Source organism: Pogonomyrmex barbatus, unplaced genomic scaffold, assembly GCF_055798465.1.
Source record: "Pogonomyrmex barbatus isolate J1 unplaced genomic scaffold, ASM5579846v1 scaffold3, whole genome shotgun sequence".
Classification (NCBI taxonomy): Eukaryota; Metazoa; Arthropoda; class Insecta; order Hymenoptera; family Formicidae; genus Pogonomyrmex; species Pogonomyrmex barbatus.
This window is the reverse complement of record NW_028297127.1, coordinates 20,763,311-20,782,513: the sequence shown is the minus strand read 5'-3', so window position 1 is coordinate 20,782,513 and position 19,203 is coordinate 20,763,311. Positions and strand designations below refer to the sequence as shown.

General features: G+C 39.9%; 2 protein-coding genes across 10 annotated transcripts; one reads left to right on the top strand and one right to left on the bottom strand.

Moving 5' to 3' along the window:
• The first annotated feature begins 48 nt into the window (after positions 1-48).
• LOC112552450 (uncharacterized) lies at positions 49-2,329 on the top strand. Its single transcript, XM_089078989.1, has 4 exons — positions 49-872; positions 1,249-1,358; positions 1,462-1,546; positions 2,000-2,329. Exons 2-4 carry the CDS (start codon positions 1,249-1,251, stop codon positions 2,183-2,185), a joined length of 381 nt encoding a protein of 126 aa, XP_088935115.1. The 5' UTR covers positions 49-872; the 3' UTR covers positions 2,186-2,329.
• A 194-nt stretch (positions 2,330-2,523) lies between these two features.
• On the bottom strand, positions 2,524-18,990 carry LOC105424671 (uncharacterized). Of its 9 annotated transcripts, XM_089078933.1 has the most exons (10): positions 17,514-17,879; positions 16,491-16,695; positions 14,531-14,646; positions 14,023-14,245; positions 12,557-12,890; positions 11,825-12,128; positions 10,802-11,098; positions 9,211-10,526; positions 8,331-9,005; positions 2,524-8,222 (listed from the first exon to the last, which is right to left on the bottom strand). In XM_089078933.1, the coding sequence occupies exons 3-10, from the start codon at positions 14,618-14,620 to the stop codon at positions 8,063-8,065; spliced, it is 3,399 nt and encodes a 1,132-aa protein (XP_088935059.1). In that variant the 5' UTR covers positions 14,621-14,646; positions 16,491-16,695; positions 17,514-17,879; the 3' UTR covers positions 2,524-8,062. The 9 variants fall into 9 exon arrangements, with proteins under 9 accessions (XP_088935059.1, XP_088935062.1, XP_011633319.3 ...); XM_089078936.1 differs by lacking the exons at positions 16,491-16,695; positions 17,514-17,879 and adding an exon at positions 18,966-18,990; XM_011635017.3 differs by lacking the exons at positions 16,491-16,695; positions 17,514-17,879 and adding an exon at positions 18,539-18,675.
• Between the last annotated feature and the right edge of the window lie 213 nt (positions 18,991-19,203).

Sequence of the window (19,203 nt, the reverse complement as noted above, 5' to 3'; positions counted from 1 at the left end):
TTCCACATTGACAAGAAAGCACGTACGTATATATTGATTTTTAGATATAAAAGAAGAAAAGTAAAATTTTGTAAATTTATCTCGAATGGAAATTGAAGAATTAAAGATGAAGAACGCGATTTATTATGAACAATATTAAACTTGCTTGAGAATGTACCAAATGTGGGTTTGGAAATGTATAAATCTTGCAAATTCAATTATTTTGCGGTAGTAATTGAACAAGTTTCGTTATTGAATGACCTTCCCTATTCAACATTCGTGTTAATGTCTCAGGATATTTGTTCTCCTTTAACATCCGCCCTAAATCTATTAGCTGCTGTATATAGGTATTAAATGTATATTAATATATATATATATATAAGATATACATGTACATGTATAGATATATACATTTATATATATATATATATATATATATATACATGTGTATTGATGTATGCATATGGGTGGAGTTAACTTTCGTTATTTCTTCTCGTTGTAATATTCATGTAGCTCATTAGTTTACACGTTATAGATGTAAATTGTATGTATGTGCAGAATGGTTATTATATCTCAATAAATATAATCGATATACGTTAATTAAAATATGATTGATTTCCGCAAGATATTTCGTCTTTTTTAGCTCTCTGTTTGCAAATACTTTTATTTGCAGCAATTTAATAGTGTGATATTTAAAAAGATGAATTCCGCTTTACCGAGCGTGAAGACCTCAGAAACCGTGACCGTATCTTCCTGTTAGGTGACAAGATTCCTTCTTATGACGGAACAGTTTTATACTGAATCTCATTGAAGAAAGACTTCCCTGAATTATCTCAATATTGCAGAATTTGGCAGTTCTTTTGATTTTCTCGCGTAATTTTCTAACGTTGAAGGTAAGCGAAGTAAACAATGTAATATATATCAATATTAATTCACACACTTTTATATAAAATGTACTTTTATATAAATTCACATACTTTCATATATATATATATATATACTTTCATATATGTATAGCTGATTTGTACATATATGTGTGTGATAATAGAAACGTGAAAGTAATATATATTATAAAATTGTAAAATTGTATATACAGTCGATATACATATATTATCTTCATGTTTAAGCGAATATTATATATATATATATATATTTATTTATTTATTTATTTATTTATTTATTTTTGTCAATTTATTTATTTTTGTCAATTTTTTTATGATGTGAACATTGTGTTTGAATATTATTTTGTAAAGAATATTTATTAAATAGATGACGTTCAAATCTTTAACTAATTTTGGAAGCTTCGGAAAAGCTCCTTGGGACGTACCTGTCGAACGTTATCATAATGACGGAGGTCACTATCATGGAGGACATCGTGGGTATGATAGTTTAAATATCCCTTTAAAATCTATATTTATGTTTCGGAATTTTTATTAAACATTCCATGAAAAAATTTCCTCTTTCTGTGAAATATTCTTTCAGAGGTGGAAAGGGAAAGGGTGGCAGCAGTGCTGCACTGAGTGCATTGACCTTGCTCGCATTCCTGTTTCTCTTAAACATTATGCAGGTAATTATGTATACATGCAAATTTACGTTAGTATACATTTTTTAAATTTGTCTTGGACAATGCTTGTTAATTTAATTAATTTTATCTTGATAAGTAAATAACGAAGTGACATTATTATATATTCAACATAATATAAATCTTTAAAATTTCTACGATCACGAAAAAAACCGAATTTTATTTCTCTTAACTATGTCGATTATTGTTCGATTTTGAAACGCAATATTCGACCAAGCTAGAATTCTAAATTCATATCACATTGATACTTTACTTTATATATATATATATATATATATATATATATATATGTATTATATATATATATATATATATATATATATATATATATGTGTGTGTATTATTATTCGCATTTCTTTTTATCGATTGAAAATTCTCTATATCTTTTTAATTAAAGATTCATTGTTGTAATGATTATTTTCGTTTTTCTTCTGTTAGCAATCCTTACAAGAGAATAACGCGACAGCTACTACGATGACCACGCTGTTATTGCGAGACACCGAGTTACCGGTCATTTTGGATAATAGAGAAGAAAAGAAAACCGAAACGAAAAACAATTTTGCACATATAACAAACACATATGCTTCGAAAGTAAAGGATGACTATACGCGATACAATGACTAACCATACATGTAGCAGTCTCATATTTTGTATAAATTTGTATCGAATCTTGGACATTTTTGGTCAATATTTACAGAATACTCATTTTCTTTTTTAATCTAAATAAATAATATAAATATTAGATTTATACTTAAAATATTTGATTAATGCTTAACACAAAGAAATAATAAATATATTTTACAAAATTATTATTAGCTCAATGACAATATATTTGTAATGTCAATAGTAAGATAAAATCGATAGTTTAAATTATTAAGAATTAATGAAAATCAGTCAAATAATGTCAATAAACCAACGTAATGATTTGAAATAATGCAGTCATTCATCAAAACACACACGTAAACAGTTTATTTTAATTTATTTTTTTCTTTTCTGAACATGAGATCGTCAAACGTATCTTTATCGTAATCATCATCGTAATCGTCATTCAAACATGTTTACTTATTATTTCAAAATGTCGACTCCCGTCTCTATAATCCTATTTACATAACATTAGAAACATTTAAATATCCATTTTTATTTCATTTTTTATACTCTTATACATTGCATGAAAAATAATAACAAACAGTCATGTATTGCTAAGATAAATGGGTAAATGGATGCTTCCTCTTTTCCTCTCTCCTTTTTCTCTCTCTCTCTCTCTCTCTCTCTCTCTCTCTCTTTCTGTTTATCTAAGAAAAAGTTCTATTATGATTTTCGTAATACGCCATTTTTGAGAATAAGATTGTGAGCGGAATGTGACTATGTCACGTTCATTTCTTCTCTTTCCATTTTTGTCTATTTCTTTTAAATTTCTTTCTTTTCTCATCACAAATCATTTGCAAATTTGTGTTTTGTTGAAAAAAAATCTTGCATCACAAGCAGTGTGTGAATTCACAAGCTGTCTTCTAAGGACATATTGAAGGAGGACACATTTTGCTTCAAAATAAAAGCGACACGCAAAAATCAAACAAATTTTCTCATCTGGTAACAATAAATATTTCTATTTAAAAACGGAAAGATCATAAAAAAGATATCTTTTATATCTACATGTATGTAACCTTCATTCATATAACTTCCCAACATCACTATCTTGAAAATGATCTTGAAATAATATAAACAGAATAAATAAAATCAATGGAATAAATAAGATAAAAAAAAAAATAGCAAAAGTTCAAACATTTAAGTATGAAAGTATGAAAGAAATTTTTCGAGAAATAGATTAATTAAAATGTTAAGAAGGAACGTTATTTGCAACACTACATATTTAATTTTGAACATCTGGAATTATATAGTATTGCAACTTTTACCGTTACACTCTTGAAACTTTGAGATCTGATTCTGACTCGAGCGTCAGAATTAGAGTCTCATTTTTTAATTTTGATGTGAAGATATATATTTACACATGATATATTTATGTAATCATGCCGTGTAAACAGGCCCTATCGGTTTATGATGCATATGACATAAATTATACAAAGAGGAAAAGAAAAACATTTCAGTTGACGATTTGTCGCGTGTACGCGATTCTCGCCTCCGGCCGCAAAATTATTAACATATTATTCGTTTTGTCGTGCGCAAATCCAACTGACTGATTGTTGCGTGGGACGTTTTGTTCTGCAAGAAATCAAATCAAAATTAAACTCAAATTCCGATGCCTTTGACGTAGCTTTACATATCTTCGTTTATAGCAATAAAAATGCTACAATCACCGTGAGATAATTAAAATCGGAGTAATCGCAATCGTAAATGCGCCATTGCAAGAATATTTTTTTTTTAATAAAAAAACCAATAATTTTATTTTCACACCATTTGATAATTACTGATCGAATTATCATTCCGCTTCAACGACTTTATAACTGCTGTTGTCGTTGGAAAGGCGTTGAACAATACCGCAAACACACACACACACACACACACACACACGCGCGCGCGCGCGCGCGCGCGCACGCACGCACGCACACCGTGTCACAATTGCCCCGATTAAATCCTATTTTCATTTTCCCGTATCTTTAGCATCGAAATTGAATTTGTGGAAATTACGCACGTTACGATGCTTGCGTACTTATTTATATATAGACATACGAATAAATTTATACACACGCATATACTCCCGTACATACATACACACATATACACACACGCGCGCGCGCACACTTACCTATGTGTATTTATATATATAATTCTGAAAATTTGTGTAGCTAAACACCAAAATCTAAAAGAAAGAAAATCATCTTGCACGAAATATTTGGTTACAGGCAAATTGTCTGCACGAGATTGCCTACTACCCTAATCAGGATTTTCCTGTCTCTCTCTCTCTCTCTCTCTCTCTCTCTCTCTCTCTCTCTCTCTTTTTTCGCCCAAAAAGAGAAGAAGGAAAGAAGAAAGAGACAGGCATGTCCGATCGATTCATGGAATATTACTTAACAGCTTACAAATCTATTAATCAGTTACTTAATTTATTTTTCGATTTAACTGTTACACGTCTGTGTGGGGGGGGGGGTGGGGAGGGGATGAGAAAGAGCGTAGAGAATGGAGAAGAATAAAAATGGAAGAGAATGTGTGTATGTGTGTGTGTGGCAACACATGGAAACTTGACTCAATTCCAACAGGCGCGACTAATCTCTGCCACATCGAGCGTATGCAATTTGACATACGATTTGATGACAAAGAAACATTGTACGACAAAATATATATACACATAATCTGCCGATGGAATATTTACAGTTTTTTCAATATCTCAAACAGAAGGGTAAAGGAGCTCCCCTTGAAAATTTCAATCAGGAAAATGATATGCTTCTAAAAAGGAGCATGAACTCTTTTGTCATTGTAAATTGTCGATAAATGTTAATTAACTAGATGCAATATATCAATTTTCCATCGAATCGCTCGACGTCACAGACAAGCAAAAACAAATTGTTTTTGTTGCTTCAGAATAAATTTATTTTGTTTTGAACACAATAGTGCACAATTTCTTTCTCCTTTTCTCTCACCATTAGAAGGACAATATCACGAAAGAATGTAAACGTCGAGGAATTATTAATGATGTCTTTGAAGTCGTTGATATGAAGTACTATTCGTGGCATAGATTAAAAAAAACGATACAATTACGTAGGCAAAACTGCCATTTAGCTCACAAATGCGTACGTGAATTTTGGTTTGACCTCTTGTAAGCTCACTATTCGTTGCTCGTGCTGCGATGGTACGATGATAAGTAAAATTTCATCATTATTCTTCAATCAACGGATAATCAATCAGTCGTCAATGTAGCTTTATATGTCCAACGAATTTCACCCGCAACATCAATTGATTCGTCGTTAATTAATGAAACGAATAAATAGCCTGAGTTATCAGATTTAGCTAAAGAAAATAGAAAATTATTATTTCCATTAATTTATAAAGAACGAAGAATAATTTAACAAATGAATCCGAAATTAAATCAATATTAATTTTTTGCCTAAAATATTGCTATCTAGACAAATCAAGTCGATAAATTTACAAATAAATGTTTGTAAAATAGATATGAATAGAATAGAGCAAAGGTAACTGGTGTATGCAATAGTGAAGGCAACGTATATTTATATTTGCATCATCCGCAATAAGAACGAGATTATCCTAATTCGTAGATGATGAAATGATAAACATTATTAAGAAATGAAAATTTTTTAATTTCACTTTATATATTTTGAACCCGTGTGTACGTTAGAAGTAACGTTACATTGATCTCACTATTACACACACACACACACACACACACACACACACACACACACACACACACACACACACACACACACACACACACACGCACGCACGCACGCACGCACGCACGCACGCACACACACAATTGCCTTGCTCTATTCATTTTCCAACATTTTGTAATGTTGCCTACTTTAATATAATTTTCTGTCCACACTTGTAAAAAAAAAAAAAAAAATTGCACTTGTCGCGAGGAAAGAGGTCAAACCGGAAAAGTCGCGTTGATTTTCTGCATATGAAACAACCCCTCCACAGACACTCGATTCCCCTTGGTACATTTTTTCTGTTTTTTTTTTTCTTTCTTTTTTAAGGAGGTAGATAATATAGAATTGTCTTTCTCTCTCTCTCTCTCTCTCTCTCTCTCTCTCTCTCTCTCTCTCTATCGTGTGACAGCTCGACATATGAAACGGGCACGGGATTAATATGTGCATCTCGTTTCGGCTCCGAGGAAATGAGGAGAGGAGAATGACAAAGAATCGCTCTCAATTAGCGTGTTTCGCGCGAATGATGGCTCGCCAAGCGGGATCTAAAAAAACGAAGATGCGAGGAGATTGCGGCGGGTAGAAAAGTCGCCGGCGCAATCAGGAGCATTTTACAAGGTGGTGCGGTGAAGTTGGAAAAAAAAAAATAAATCCGTGCACGCTACGTGCGCGGATGGAAGTAACATCGATAAATCGATTTGATCGACCGCGTGCGTTTAATACTCCGTCGAATATCTAGATAATTACGCGGCGTTAATCGCTCGGAAACCGCAATGCGTTTTACGTTTTCTGGTCCAAAGAATCGCATACGGGACCCTTTGCGAAACCTGCCCGGACCTGTTTACGGTCATCGTGGATGACACGTTTACACGTTTCGTGTAAACACTATCATATAAGTTTGAAAAACAATCGATCAATAGAATGACCGTACCGGTTTCCTCCGGCTCAACATTGAATAAACTTTTTAATCTCGGTACAAGATCAACGTGCCCACGGAAATATACATATCTAATAATTCTACGATTTTATCTACATGATATGAAGCTTCGAAAGCTCGCTCGAACACCTGCAACAACACCCGCCTCACCGTCGGTGTGTACGTAATAATTGATACAATTATACGAATATGGATATGGACATATATATATATATATATATATATATATATATATATATATATATATATATACATACACATACACACTCATATTTCGTGCTATCCTTTTTGTTCCAAAAAGAGTAAGATACGAGCGATACGTTCGAGCGTTTCATCGACATTCCGCGGCGGTGCGATTCTCCCTCGACGAGAGAAAACTAGTGACTAATTTGTGGAGATATTAGTAAAAACATTAGCGAGCCACCATCCTCGGGTGCCCCTAGGTGTCTTGTCCCTGACAAACTGTCAACGCGTGCGTGCGATAAACTAACTAAAATAAGAACCGCGTCCAATCGCGGTTTTTCTCTCTCGAATGCTCTTTACGTTGTTTGTAAGAAGAGAAATGTATGTTACGTGTAATACGCAACGTCTTCATTTCTTTCTTTTACGTATGGACTCGAGCCAACGTAAAGAAGTGGTAATCTTCGACTTAGGAACGGAGCTAACGCCCAAGAAGAATTAGCCTCAGAGGAGAAAGAAAAAGAAAGAGAAAGAAAGGAAAGAACCGCGACAGCGGTATGTAACTTTTGCCGTCGCAAAAGTATAACGCGTGTAAACGTATGTAAATATCTGAACGCGGTGCAATGCGAAAATGGTTCGAAAATGACGTGTTAGTGAGGAACCACGTGACGCTGAGGGCGAAGAACATCTCGAAATCTGATTTACGGACTGATTTCGAAGAGGAGAGAGAGCGATGTGCTCTTTGATAATCGAAAGTTTTATCGCGCGCTACGACGCGCTACCGAAAACACGTAGAACTGAGTATCGAGTTTATCCTTCGTGAAATTTTTCTTTTTTTTCACAGAAGAAAGAAAATGCGATGAAAAGAGAGAGAACGTGGTGGAGAACGTCTCTTTCGGGATTAAATCGCCCTTTGATTCGTATCGGAAAAACTCGGATTCATCTTTCCACACGAAGAAAAGGAAAATCCGAAGATCCTAAGGCGTGGGTGCGCTATGCAAGTATCGATTATAATAATAATAATAATAACAATAATTATTATTATTATTGGTGCTGATTCTCGTCGTTTTCCTCCTGCGATATGATACTCGACCTGTTGGAACGTACGTCGAGATCCATGGCGAAGGGTTTCGTCGAGTTGCCGAGAAGCACCTGCGTGCTCTGGCCGTCGTCGTTGCTCAGCGAACACTCTAGCGAGCTGTCACTGAAAGTACAGAAACAAATTTCTACTCGTCACTAGGGCCTTCGCGAATCGTCCCAGGCGGGACACGTGATTAGCTCGCGTTGCCAATCGGTGGCCGATCGGTTTTACCTGACGATACTGGCGCGGTCGACCGAGCTACCGCCGCCGGTGGTCGGCGCCGTGCAATTTTCGCCGTTGCACGGCCGTTCACCGTTGCTGCTGCAAGAGGAGGTCCTCGTGCTGGTGCTGGAGGCAGTGGCGGCGACAGCCGCCGCGACCGCCGCTGCCGCCGCTGCCTCCCGCATGGACGCCCGCCTAGACTCCTCGTGGCACTCGCACTTGCACTCTTCCGGCTGCACATAGCTGTAACCGCCGGTGATACTTTTCGCGATGTCGTCCTCCGGTCGCGGTATCGTCTGTATCCGTTTCGGCGCTTTTCTCTTCTCCGGTATCTCCTCGAAGTTGATCCAGTTGCTCGGTCGCGCCGCCGCCGCCGCCGCCGCCGCTGCCGCTGCCGCTGCTGGTGCTCTCGGTGGCAGTGGAGGTGGACTCGGTGATTTTCCTTGATGGACAGCGCCCTTGCGGCCGCCGTCCGGCGGTACCTTGCCCGCAAACTTCGTGAACGTATTCGCCGTGCTGGCGTATTGCCGGCGCGGACTCTTCAGCTTGAAGCTGTCCTCCCGCGGTAGAGATATCTTCATCCGCTCCACGCGCCGTTCGTCCGATGACGTCTGCATCACAAACTCGTCCAGCAAGGTCGGATTTATCGGCGTCGTCGAGCGCGGTCTCTCGATCGGAATCGTCCTGTCAACGTGAGATGCGAATTACAATTTGGTAAACAAACTGCCAATAAGATTGACAGTGAATTTGTTGAAGAGAGTCGCGACTTAATATTAATATTCAAAGTACAAAATAATTGAAAGCCAATTGATTTTATATCATAATTTGAATGTCGTGAATATACATTTTACGTATATAGAGAGGCCGGGAATCGTTTAAAAAGCATTACCTTACTTCCTGAAGTCGTTGTTTAATCGGCAGAATAGGTACAGCGACGCTTTTCTCCAATGGCAGAGTCGTCGGTACATATGGAAGATCTTCCTCGAAGCTCTCTTCATAAAAGAGACCTTTTCGTTCATCCGGTAGCTCCTCAGCCAATTTCTCGACCTTATTGCGGATGAACTCGATCTCGGAATCTCTTTCGGACTCGGAACTGTTGTGATCCAGATCGGATATCACGCTGGGCGTTTTTACCAAACTCTGCTGTTGCGATTTGCCGACCTTGTCATCGAGAAGATCAACTTTTTTAGTTTCTTGAACAGCTCGAGAAGGCTCTCCCGAGCTTACCCTTTTCTGCTGCGTCACTACATTGCCATCTATTCTCTCGATGGATGGTTCGGGTTGTTGTTGTTGTTGTTGTTGCTGCTGCTGCTGCTGCTGCTGACTCTCCTTACTTTTTCTTTTCGGTTTCGTTATATCCGGCTTTTTGCCACTGGATTCTCTCGACAAGCCGCTAGACGATGCTCGCGAATCCGTCGATTTAATTTCCGATTTAATGTCCGGTTTAACATCCGATTTAATCGCAGTCGACTTGGCCGATACCGGCATTTCGATGACTTTACTAGTCTGCGTGCTAATTCTTGAATCTTTCAACGAGGTTTTCAACATTTCCGACTCTTTCGGTGCGCTCTGCTGGAGCCGACTTTCTCTGGACGTACTCCTGGACGCGTTCTGCGTCACCGTCGTCGTCTCGATCTGTGCCTCGGTCCTAATTTTGGCGATCGACGGCGGCGACGCCGGATGATGCTCGATAGACACCTCCGTGATTATGCTACCCGTATGCGGTCCTTCGGACTCGTACTCGTCCAGCAGTTTGGTCGGCGTTTCCAACGGTATCGAGACGCTCTCCGATGGCAAAGCTTCCTCATAGTTTCTGTCGTCGGCGTGCAGACTAATGAAGATCGAATCGTCCTGACGATTCCTTTCCTTCTCCGTGTTGAACGTAAACTCCACGTGACCGATACTCTCCAGAGAGGGTTGTTCATCCCCGCTGGCGATTTCAAGATCGCACGAAGCCGCGATCGCCTCGTCGTAGCTCTTCTTTCTTTCGCGTTTCTTAAAGAGGCTCAGAGTGGACGAAAATACTCCCTTGTTCTTGGAATCCTTCTTCATAACCGAACTCTTATCGGCGGTGACTCTTTCGCGCGATTTTGAACGGCTTCTTAGACTTTCCGTGGTATCCTTCAATTTCGACGTCAAACTTCGACGTGGCTTCGTGCTAGGTGACGGCGATTCTGGGCTCAACACGCTGCCATCGGTTCTAGCCTTGTTTAATTACAAAATAATCAACGCTATAGTAGAACTTGATAATAGAAAATGAGATCAAGATAGATATATAATTAGAATTATTATATAAAAAATATATTGAAAATAACTACAGTGATAATGTCAAGTTCAATTAGTAAGAATTGTTTCAAAACAATCTCTCATATTTTATTTGTGAAAATTCAATATATTCAATACATTCAATTTTTCTCTATTTTCTTTTTTCTTCAGCAAACTAATAATGTAAAATTACGTGCAAGATATTATTTACGAACCTTGAATAACGAAGCAAAACTACTCTTTCTGGATACGGACGACGGACTGGGCGTCCGCGAGCCTTCAAGATCACGAACTTTTTGATGTCTTGGTAATTTGGGACTTCCGGTGAGGCTACTCGTTGTAGGCGTCGTCTGCATAATCTCCTTAAAGTTTTGAGTTTTTTTCCTTTTGTCGTTGAAATCGAGTGTCACAGGTTTCTGAACCTCCTGGATTTGGATCTTTGTCTGGTGTTGCTGCTGTTGTTGTTGCGATGTCGATCCTTGTTGTCCGTTCGATTTCTTGATAATTGGTACCTGTCCCCGCATGCACACACAGTACGAGAGAGAAAAAAAGATATATAATAAAAATATTATATTTATAAGATATAGTATACAATAAATATAATTTGCCATTTCACTACTAGACAGAAAACAGATATTCATTTATATCTTATTCAAATATCGGAGGCGATTTTTATTGTTAATCGCAGCCATTTTGAATTGTGACGTCAATACTTTTGTTCTTAATTAGACACAATTCAATTCTAGATATATGATCGTTTATTGATTGTTAAAACCAAAGAGGAGCTTTTAATATATTTTACAAATCTATTCTGTTATTTCAAATGTTTCATTGAAAATCTTTATAAAAATTGTTATCTTTATAAAATTGTTGTTGTTGTGTTTTTGACATCACCGATGTAGATAGCTAGGTAGCGAAATAACAAGAGGCTTAATGATGTGTATTTAAAAAGGGGGATTCTTTTATACGTCGATTAATAAAATTAGTCGTAGAGAAGGGGAAAAGTTTTTTCAACGCTTGTGCACCATCCTACGTTTAAGTCCCATTTAATCAATACTGAAGAGAATTCTCCAGAAAAAATCAATTTAAAGAAAATTCTAATAAAATATAATTGTAGATACATAAAAAAAATATTGTAAAATTGTAAAACTCACGCGAATATTATCTCGATATTTTTCAATAAGATATTGACCTACTCGGAAAGTATAAGATAGGCAGGCCTAATAAGCAGTACCAACCTCTATGTTAACTTTCTCCAAAAATCTTTTGGTGATTTCCACCTCCCGTTTGAAGATTTCCTTCCGTTCCTCGCGACCACGTCTTCTGGGTTTGTCCAGTGGATCCGGCTTCAGATTGCCACCTACCATAGGCACTTTGATACTCTCAGGAATCAACGCCTTCGTGGTGTCAGCCTCTCGCTTCAAGAGTATTTTCTCGAGATCGTCGGTCTCCGGTTTCGACGGTTCTATCAGATTGTCGGCTAGCGTCGGCTTGCTTCCGCAGAACGACGTCTCCAGTAAACACTTGTGCGGGCTGGGGGATCTAAGGAAAATCAGAAAATGCATCTCTCATACATCAAAAAGCCTCTCTCGTATCACGTTATAAAATTTTCCCTAACGAAGATAATTCATTTTCCATCAGACAGATCTTCCTCGAATGGGCTACAAAGAAAATTCAATTACTTTGTGCAAGTAATAAATAATAATAAGCAACGACAGTAAGGATAGTTTTATTCTTCGTTCAATTCGTTTTGGTGACTTGATTGATGTAGAACAAAGGGCAAACGGTATAAGTCGCGTGGCGAGTGAAGAGAAAAATCAATGGATAAAAGTCCAAAGGTCGATTGGAGTGATTGGTGTCGATTGGATTTTTTCAAAAGAGATATGATGACACGATTTGATTTCTGTTGGAGAACAGAGATCAAAGGTATCTTGCTAAATTTTACATAACGTACATATTATTTTTAGTACCTGGAGGAAGTTGCTGACATGACTGAGAGTTTTCCGGAAACACCGGAACCTTGGCTGCCAACGGACGACAGTCTCGACGTCCGACCGCTGATGTTGAGCAAGCATATCTCTGAACAATTACTGTCCTTGCGCTCACGGTCCTGACCTAACTGCTTGCCGCTGTATTCCGATTGGGTTCCGTCGGCCTCCCTCCGCTTTCGCCTTTTGGACTCTCGTCTGAGATCTTGCTCGTGAACGGGATCTTGCAGATCCAGTTCCTCCGTAGAGGACCTGAGATCTTGAGCGTCCTCCTTGTAGCCCAGGGTCAGCTTGCAGCCGGATGGAGGATCCGCACCTAGAAATTTAGCAAAGCATTTCCTCTCTCTTTAGAGTAACTTTCTCGCTCTCATCAATCGACGCAATGTTCTCGAAATCATTTTTATAAAATCTATATCAGATTCAGTCGGACGTTTAAAGCTAGACGAAACATTTCTCTCTTTTTGCATTGATGCATTTTGCATATTGATAAGTCTATGTCATGTTTTCTCATATTTCTCGCAAAATACGTGAATTATGTCATTAATGTGTAATACACATAAATAAATTTAATGTAATTAATAACACCGATAGACTAAAAAAATCTATTCCATGATATAAAAGACTTTCATTTCATGTAGCATAAAACTACTTGCATTTATTTTTACAAAAAACATTTTGATGACATAACGACACGTACAGTCAGCGACATTGATAAGAGGCCGATGATGATAGGAAAAGTATTTTTTATTCATGAAAATTAATCAAAAAATTGTGTCGGCAATGATCAAGCAAGAAATTCAACAGATATCAAAATTTCAATGAGTTAATATGTGTCGTGCTAGAACTCGCTGAATAACCGAGATGGATGATCGGTACAAATAGACCCATTTAGACCTAGTTGAATCGATCAGAACCTTGACCTAAGAAAGTCTTTTTCAGAAGCTATTCGAAATATCGCGCACAATCGGATCGTGCACGCAAAGCTCACTTTTTACCTCGGTAAATCATTCTCGATTTAATCACACAGATTTGTCTTGCGACGATTACGTATTCATCATATCATTTGGTGCTACATTATTCCTTTATTGAATGTGACGATTAAGTAAAGTAAAATAACAAGAATTAATAATAAAGTCACAGCAAAGCAACGAGAATATTAAATCGAATATTAAATCGAATCAAATATCATGAATATTAATAGTAATCGCTTATTTAGACTAGCTCGCTAATTATTAATCAAATCACACAGTTTGCGGATCGCAACGCAAATTTCGTAAATTGAATTAGCAATATCGAACCTCTCTGTTTGATATTTGCTTGACATACAGTCGAGAAATATATGCGATATGCGATGTACATGGACGGAAAACATCGACGGAAGAGGATGGACGGACGATCGCAAGGATTTTACGGATCGCAAGGATAATTTAGACTGGAAGACTGATCACCTGCGAGAAGTTCCCGCTCGGGCGACGAGTCCCTGGAATTACTATCCTCATGGTGCGAAGAACTGCTCGCCCTGCTGATATCAATTCGCGGTGTGCTAGGCGTCTTGAGCGAACTGCCAGGCGTTGCCGGCGTGGTGACTTCGACGATGCCCGGCATTCGCCCTGCCGCCGCCGCCGCCGCCGCCGCCGCCGCCGCCGCCGCCGCCGCTGCCGCCGATTCTCCCTGCATTCAAATTCGTTTCCTGGTTTGTCGTGGATCGTAGCACACGGGGTTGATTGGTCGGTTGATGGGCTCAGGTCACGGGCCGGCTTCTCGCGGTGACTCACAAAACTCACGGACGATCGAGAAGATTAATCTCGAGATCGTACACATACATCAGGATTCAAATCGAGAAGATCTCAAAGAGAGAGAGAGAGAGAGAGAGAGAGAGAGAGAGAGAGAGAGAGAGAGAGAGGGGGGGTCGATTTCGGGGCAAATAATTCAAAGGAAATACAGGGTGGGACTCACGTTTTCCACCTCCTCGGATAAGTCTTCGAAGGAGGCTATCGGCGCTGGTCCAAGCTTCTTTTGATGGACATTCGGCAATCCTGACGCCATTTTCGAATGCTCAGACCACGATGATGCTGTAAAAAGAAAGATTAAACTAATATAATATACTTTTAACGTGGCCTTTACGCGAAACTTTTAACGAAAGCACGATCTTGCTCCGCTCTTGATGGCGTGTAGAAGAAAGCACGTGTCACAATCGCCGGCTCGGTTATTACGCTCTCATTCTTGCCGTTGTTACACGACAGTTCTCAACTATTATGTAATAACACACCAACAGGTGTATATCGTGTGACGCCTCTCATCGTGATTTCTCGCTTGATAAAGCTCGAGAAATTGTTTATAATAGAGTTTATATTAAATAACAAAGGCATTCGTTGCAACTATTTTTGCAACTATTTTTACTTGCAATTTTTTTTGACACATGGCTGTAACATTTATTTTTTCTGCTTTACGCGGTTAAGAAATACCTACTACATTATGTACCTTATACTTCCAACGTATTATTGAAAATTAAATTAAAAAAATGGTATCCATTATTTACTTTATTGATCAAACGAAAAAAAAATTTTTTTATAAGATTTTTTAATTACGATTGCTTTATATATACATTGGCAAGAAATAACTAAGTCGCGTTTATTTACTTTAAAGTTTATGCATTTTTAGTCACAAAGAATAGCACGAGGATAACGAGAATATTTCCGTTATTTTGCGCGACTTGTAATTTGCATAATATCTTTTACAGGTAGTCGAGAATAGTGAGTCCGTCATGGAAAATTACAAATCATTACAGTACAGTATCAAAGCGATAATAATGTATAATAACGAAAATGAAGGAAATGAACAAAAGAGCCCCGCTCATGTTTTTGCTACACAGAAAAACAAAGAATTCGAATTGAATTCATAGACAAAAGAGATGATGACTCATTAGTTACGCGAGAGCGGTCAAAATTTGTTGATAAATGTCAACATCAGTAGTCCCCTCTATCGTCTCTCTATTAATGGAAATTACAATAATTTCAACAGCTACATATTCGTGGCTCGAATCACTTTTGGTAAACACCAGCGTGAAAATGTGATTGAGTGAACGAGTTTCCGCAAAGCGTAAAAGTAATCTCTTTGCATCGATCGGGACGGATCAGCCGGCCGAAAAACTCTCGACAAACACAGCTCGTCGTCGTCGTCGTCGGAAAGATCGATCGTTACGACATGCTTGCCGGATCGGTCGTAGACGTGTGTGCGTGCGTACACGTGCACGTGCATGTGCATGTGCGACTGGCTGGCTGGCTAGCTGGCCGGCTACCCCTAAGCCTCAAACCAAGTGCGAAATTGCGCTGGTCGGATGGACGACGAAAGCCACGCGTCGCCGTATTAATACGCATACATTAGGCAGTAATTATCATATTGCTCGAAATCTTTGTCGGTCCGAATGAGGAATCATTTATCGAGGAAACGTCATCGAGAGTGACATCCGAGCCACCGACGAAAAAGTCCGACGATTATATTGATAAATCCCGTTTAGGAGACTGTACACGTCATTGTCGTCAAAAAAACCTCTCGTCCTCTCGTCAGGACTTTAAGAAGATCAAAAGGAAAATTAAAATTGGTCTAGCGAATATAAGCAGACACGTTGTTAATTGTTAACGGGATTTCTCTTTAACGATCTTGTAGGGGGTCTTCCGTAAGGGAGCGTCGCGCGTAAAGAGAAGAAGTATGTGTTACGTAATGATAAGCAAATAATTCCGTTCCGTTATGACCTCGTGATATTAGGAGGTCGGACTTTTCGTTGAAACGGTGAAAATCAGGCGTTTAAATTTACAGCGGTATTTGAATGGGCGAATCCGCTACGGATCCCAAAAGAGCTCGTATACGTTTGTGGATTGAATGGTATCTTATAACGTGACTGACGTAGCTGTTGTACCTGATGCATCTGATAGAGGTACAGGTCGTACGTTGTGCAGCCGCTAACAAGGCTCTTCTATTTATAGCGCATCGCCTTCAAAGGCGCAAATACGAGTCTACGCATCAGGATTTTCCCTAGAACACTCCCGAGGAAGATGCACCCGCTGTATCTTGTTATCATACAAATCACAAAGCTGCAGGCTACGTATCCTAAATATTTATCACTGTTGAAGATATATTATGAGCATATTATGATTATTATAAAAGCGTTATGGATATTTTATCGAGCTCTCTCGTTGATCTTCACGACCTTTATTTCAAAAATGAAACATCCACGAAATATATAGTGAAACTTCTAAAGGGCTACCGTGATCCTGATAGTGTAATTCGTAAAACAAAGATGGTTCCGCCGTTCTCGATGGTCAATGTAATTCGTTGCGTTACTTCGACAAAAAATGAAGCTCATCAACGATGGTAACGATGAGTAGGGATAATACGGTCAAGTTCCAAAATCTCTCTTCTTCATCAGTATACTTGAGCGTACGGGGAAAAAAAAAAAAAAAAAAAACATTCGAATTAATCTCGACGATTTTATTTTTCAAATCTTTTATATAGACAGCCAGAGATAATCTCTCTTGCATCAGCGATGGAAAAATGCAACGATCGCCGTAAAGTTCATTTCTCATAGGCGAAAACTAGGCGCAGTGCGATTATGTCAGTTTTAATTCATTAGTAAATACATTACATTCCTCGCGCTGATGATCGATTACACAAGACGTTTGGCGACATCTCTTTTACTAAAGGAAAAAAAAACACGTGAACGATTATACATAGCGGCTATAGAATTATTGCACGATCCCGCTGGAATATTGTTTTCCCATTGACTTGCGTTTATTCCGCCAACTTTACCATACATAACGTTTCAGCACGCTGAATAATAGTCTACTCTCCGTATGCCTTCATGCTGTCTTCACACATAATTTTCGTATTCAATTGTAAATTGTGTAATTTTTTTTAAAGAGAAAGATCGACGAAACGATACCATTTCCTCATCCGTTTTCGTCGTTCCAGCGCCTTTGTGAAAAAGAAGCGAAAAAGTTGAAAGAAGATGGAAGAGAATCATACAATATCGAAGGATTTTGAACAATACGCACAAATTTCGCGAGACACTTGCTCTATTCCGCGCAAAATAATTTTTTTGCGAAAAATTGCAATTTGCGAGTCTTCACTCCAAGATTCGACTGTCATCATCCACGCGGGTGGCGAGCCTTCCGCTTGGAGGAAACGATCGAAATCACTTCTGAGTCTAATTTTGGTAAGGTCAGGTCATTTTCGCGGACAAGCGCGAAAATGACCTCTGCGTTTGTTCGCGACGGTGATACAAAAGCACGAGAAAAGAGCACGAGAGCCGTACAAATATTAAGTTTATCGCGTGGCAACGACAGTGACGACGGTCGGCGGTGACGGCGGCGGTGGCGGCGGCGGCGGCGGCGGCGGCGGCGGCGACGAGGACGACGACGATGACGGCGATAATAGCGAATCGAAATTCACTTTGGTTTCTTCACACAAACGTTACGTTATCGCCGAGGAAAACCGATCGTGGCACGCGTAGATGCCGTCTTATCGTCACTACCGGCGATCATCGCGTTATACACCAGAGCAGCACCAGAGCAGACTCCCCTTCACCGCCCGTTCCTACACCCCCTCCGCCGATTCCTCGCTGCGTTCGTCGACGCGCGTGGCCGCGCCGTGTCGAGATCTCGAGTTCTCGAGCCATCACCGTCGCGTTCTCGCCTCCGCCTCCGACGACCAAGTTCGCTCTCCGCTCGCGTTTCCGGAGGTCGAGAGACGGCGGAGAGAAAGCGGGCCAGCCCGCTTAGGTCCGCGGGCGGCCATCCTCCCTCCCGGCACGCCGCGCCGCCAACCACCCCCGACGCCCTACTTTCCTCTCCACGGCCTCGGCAAGAGAGCGCTCGCGCTCGCGCTCGCGCTTCTCCTCGAACGGGCACACGCACGTACATAACGTGCGACTCTCGAAAAAAACCGGAAGTGCGACACGGCACTTACCCGAATCCCGTGTCCTCCATTGCCGTATAGCTATCGGCCGGCCTTTTCGCGATCGATCCCCTTTTCCAGCTACTCCATTTCTGTATCCTCCCCTCGTGTATGCCAGGCCTGATTCTCTCCCCCGTTTCTTCTCTCGCTCTCGCTCTCGCTCTCGTTCCCGTTCACCCTCTCCCTCTAGCCACCCTCTCTCTCTCTCTCTCTCTCTCTCTCTCTCTCTCTCTCTCTCTCTCTCTCTCTCTCTCTCTCTCTCTCTCTCTCTCTCTCTCTCTCTCTCACACCCTTTTTATTATCGTGCCCTCGTTCCCGTTCTCGCACTCTCGCACTCTCGCACTCTCGCACCCTCGCACCCTCGCACTCTCGCGCTAGGCCTAGGCCCAAGCGGCTCTTTCTCTCTAGCGCGACATCCCCGCGCCTTACGACGGCTTACATCTTGACCCGCGATCCGCGCCAGCTGTGCTCCGCGTGAGACACACTCTCTGGCCCCTCCGTAGCGGTCCACGCACCACCACGCACCACGACGACTCACGTCCTACTCGTGCTTGAGCGACAAGTCGCGCACGCTCATCGTGTACGAGCCGCAGGGGTGTACTTGCTTCTCGATCACGAAGGATGATCGAGCCGAAAGAGACGAAAAAACGCGCGCATTTTTGTTCATCAAATTCATC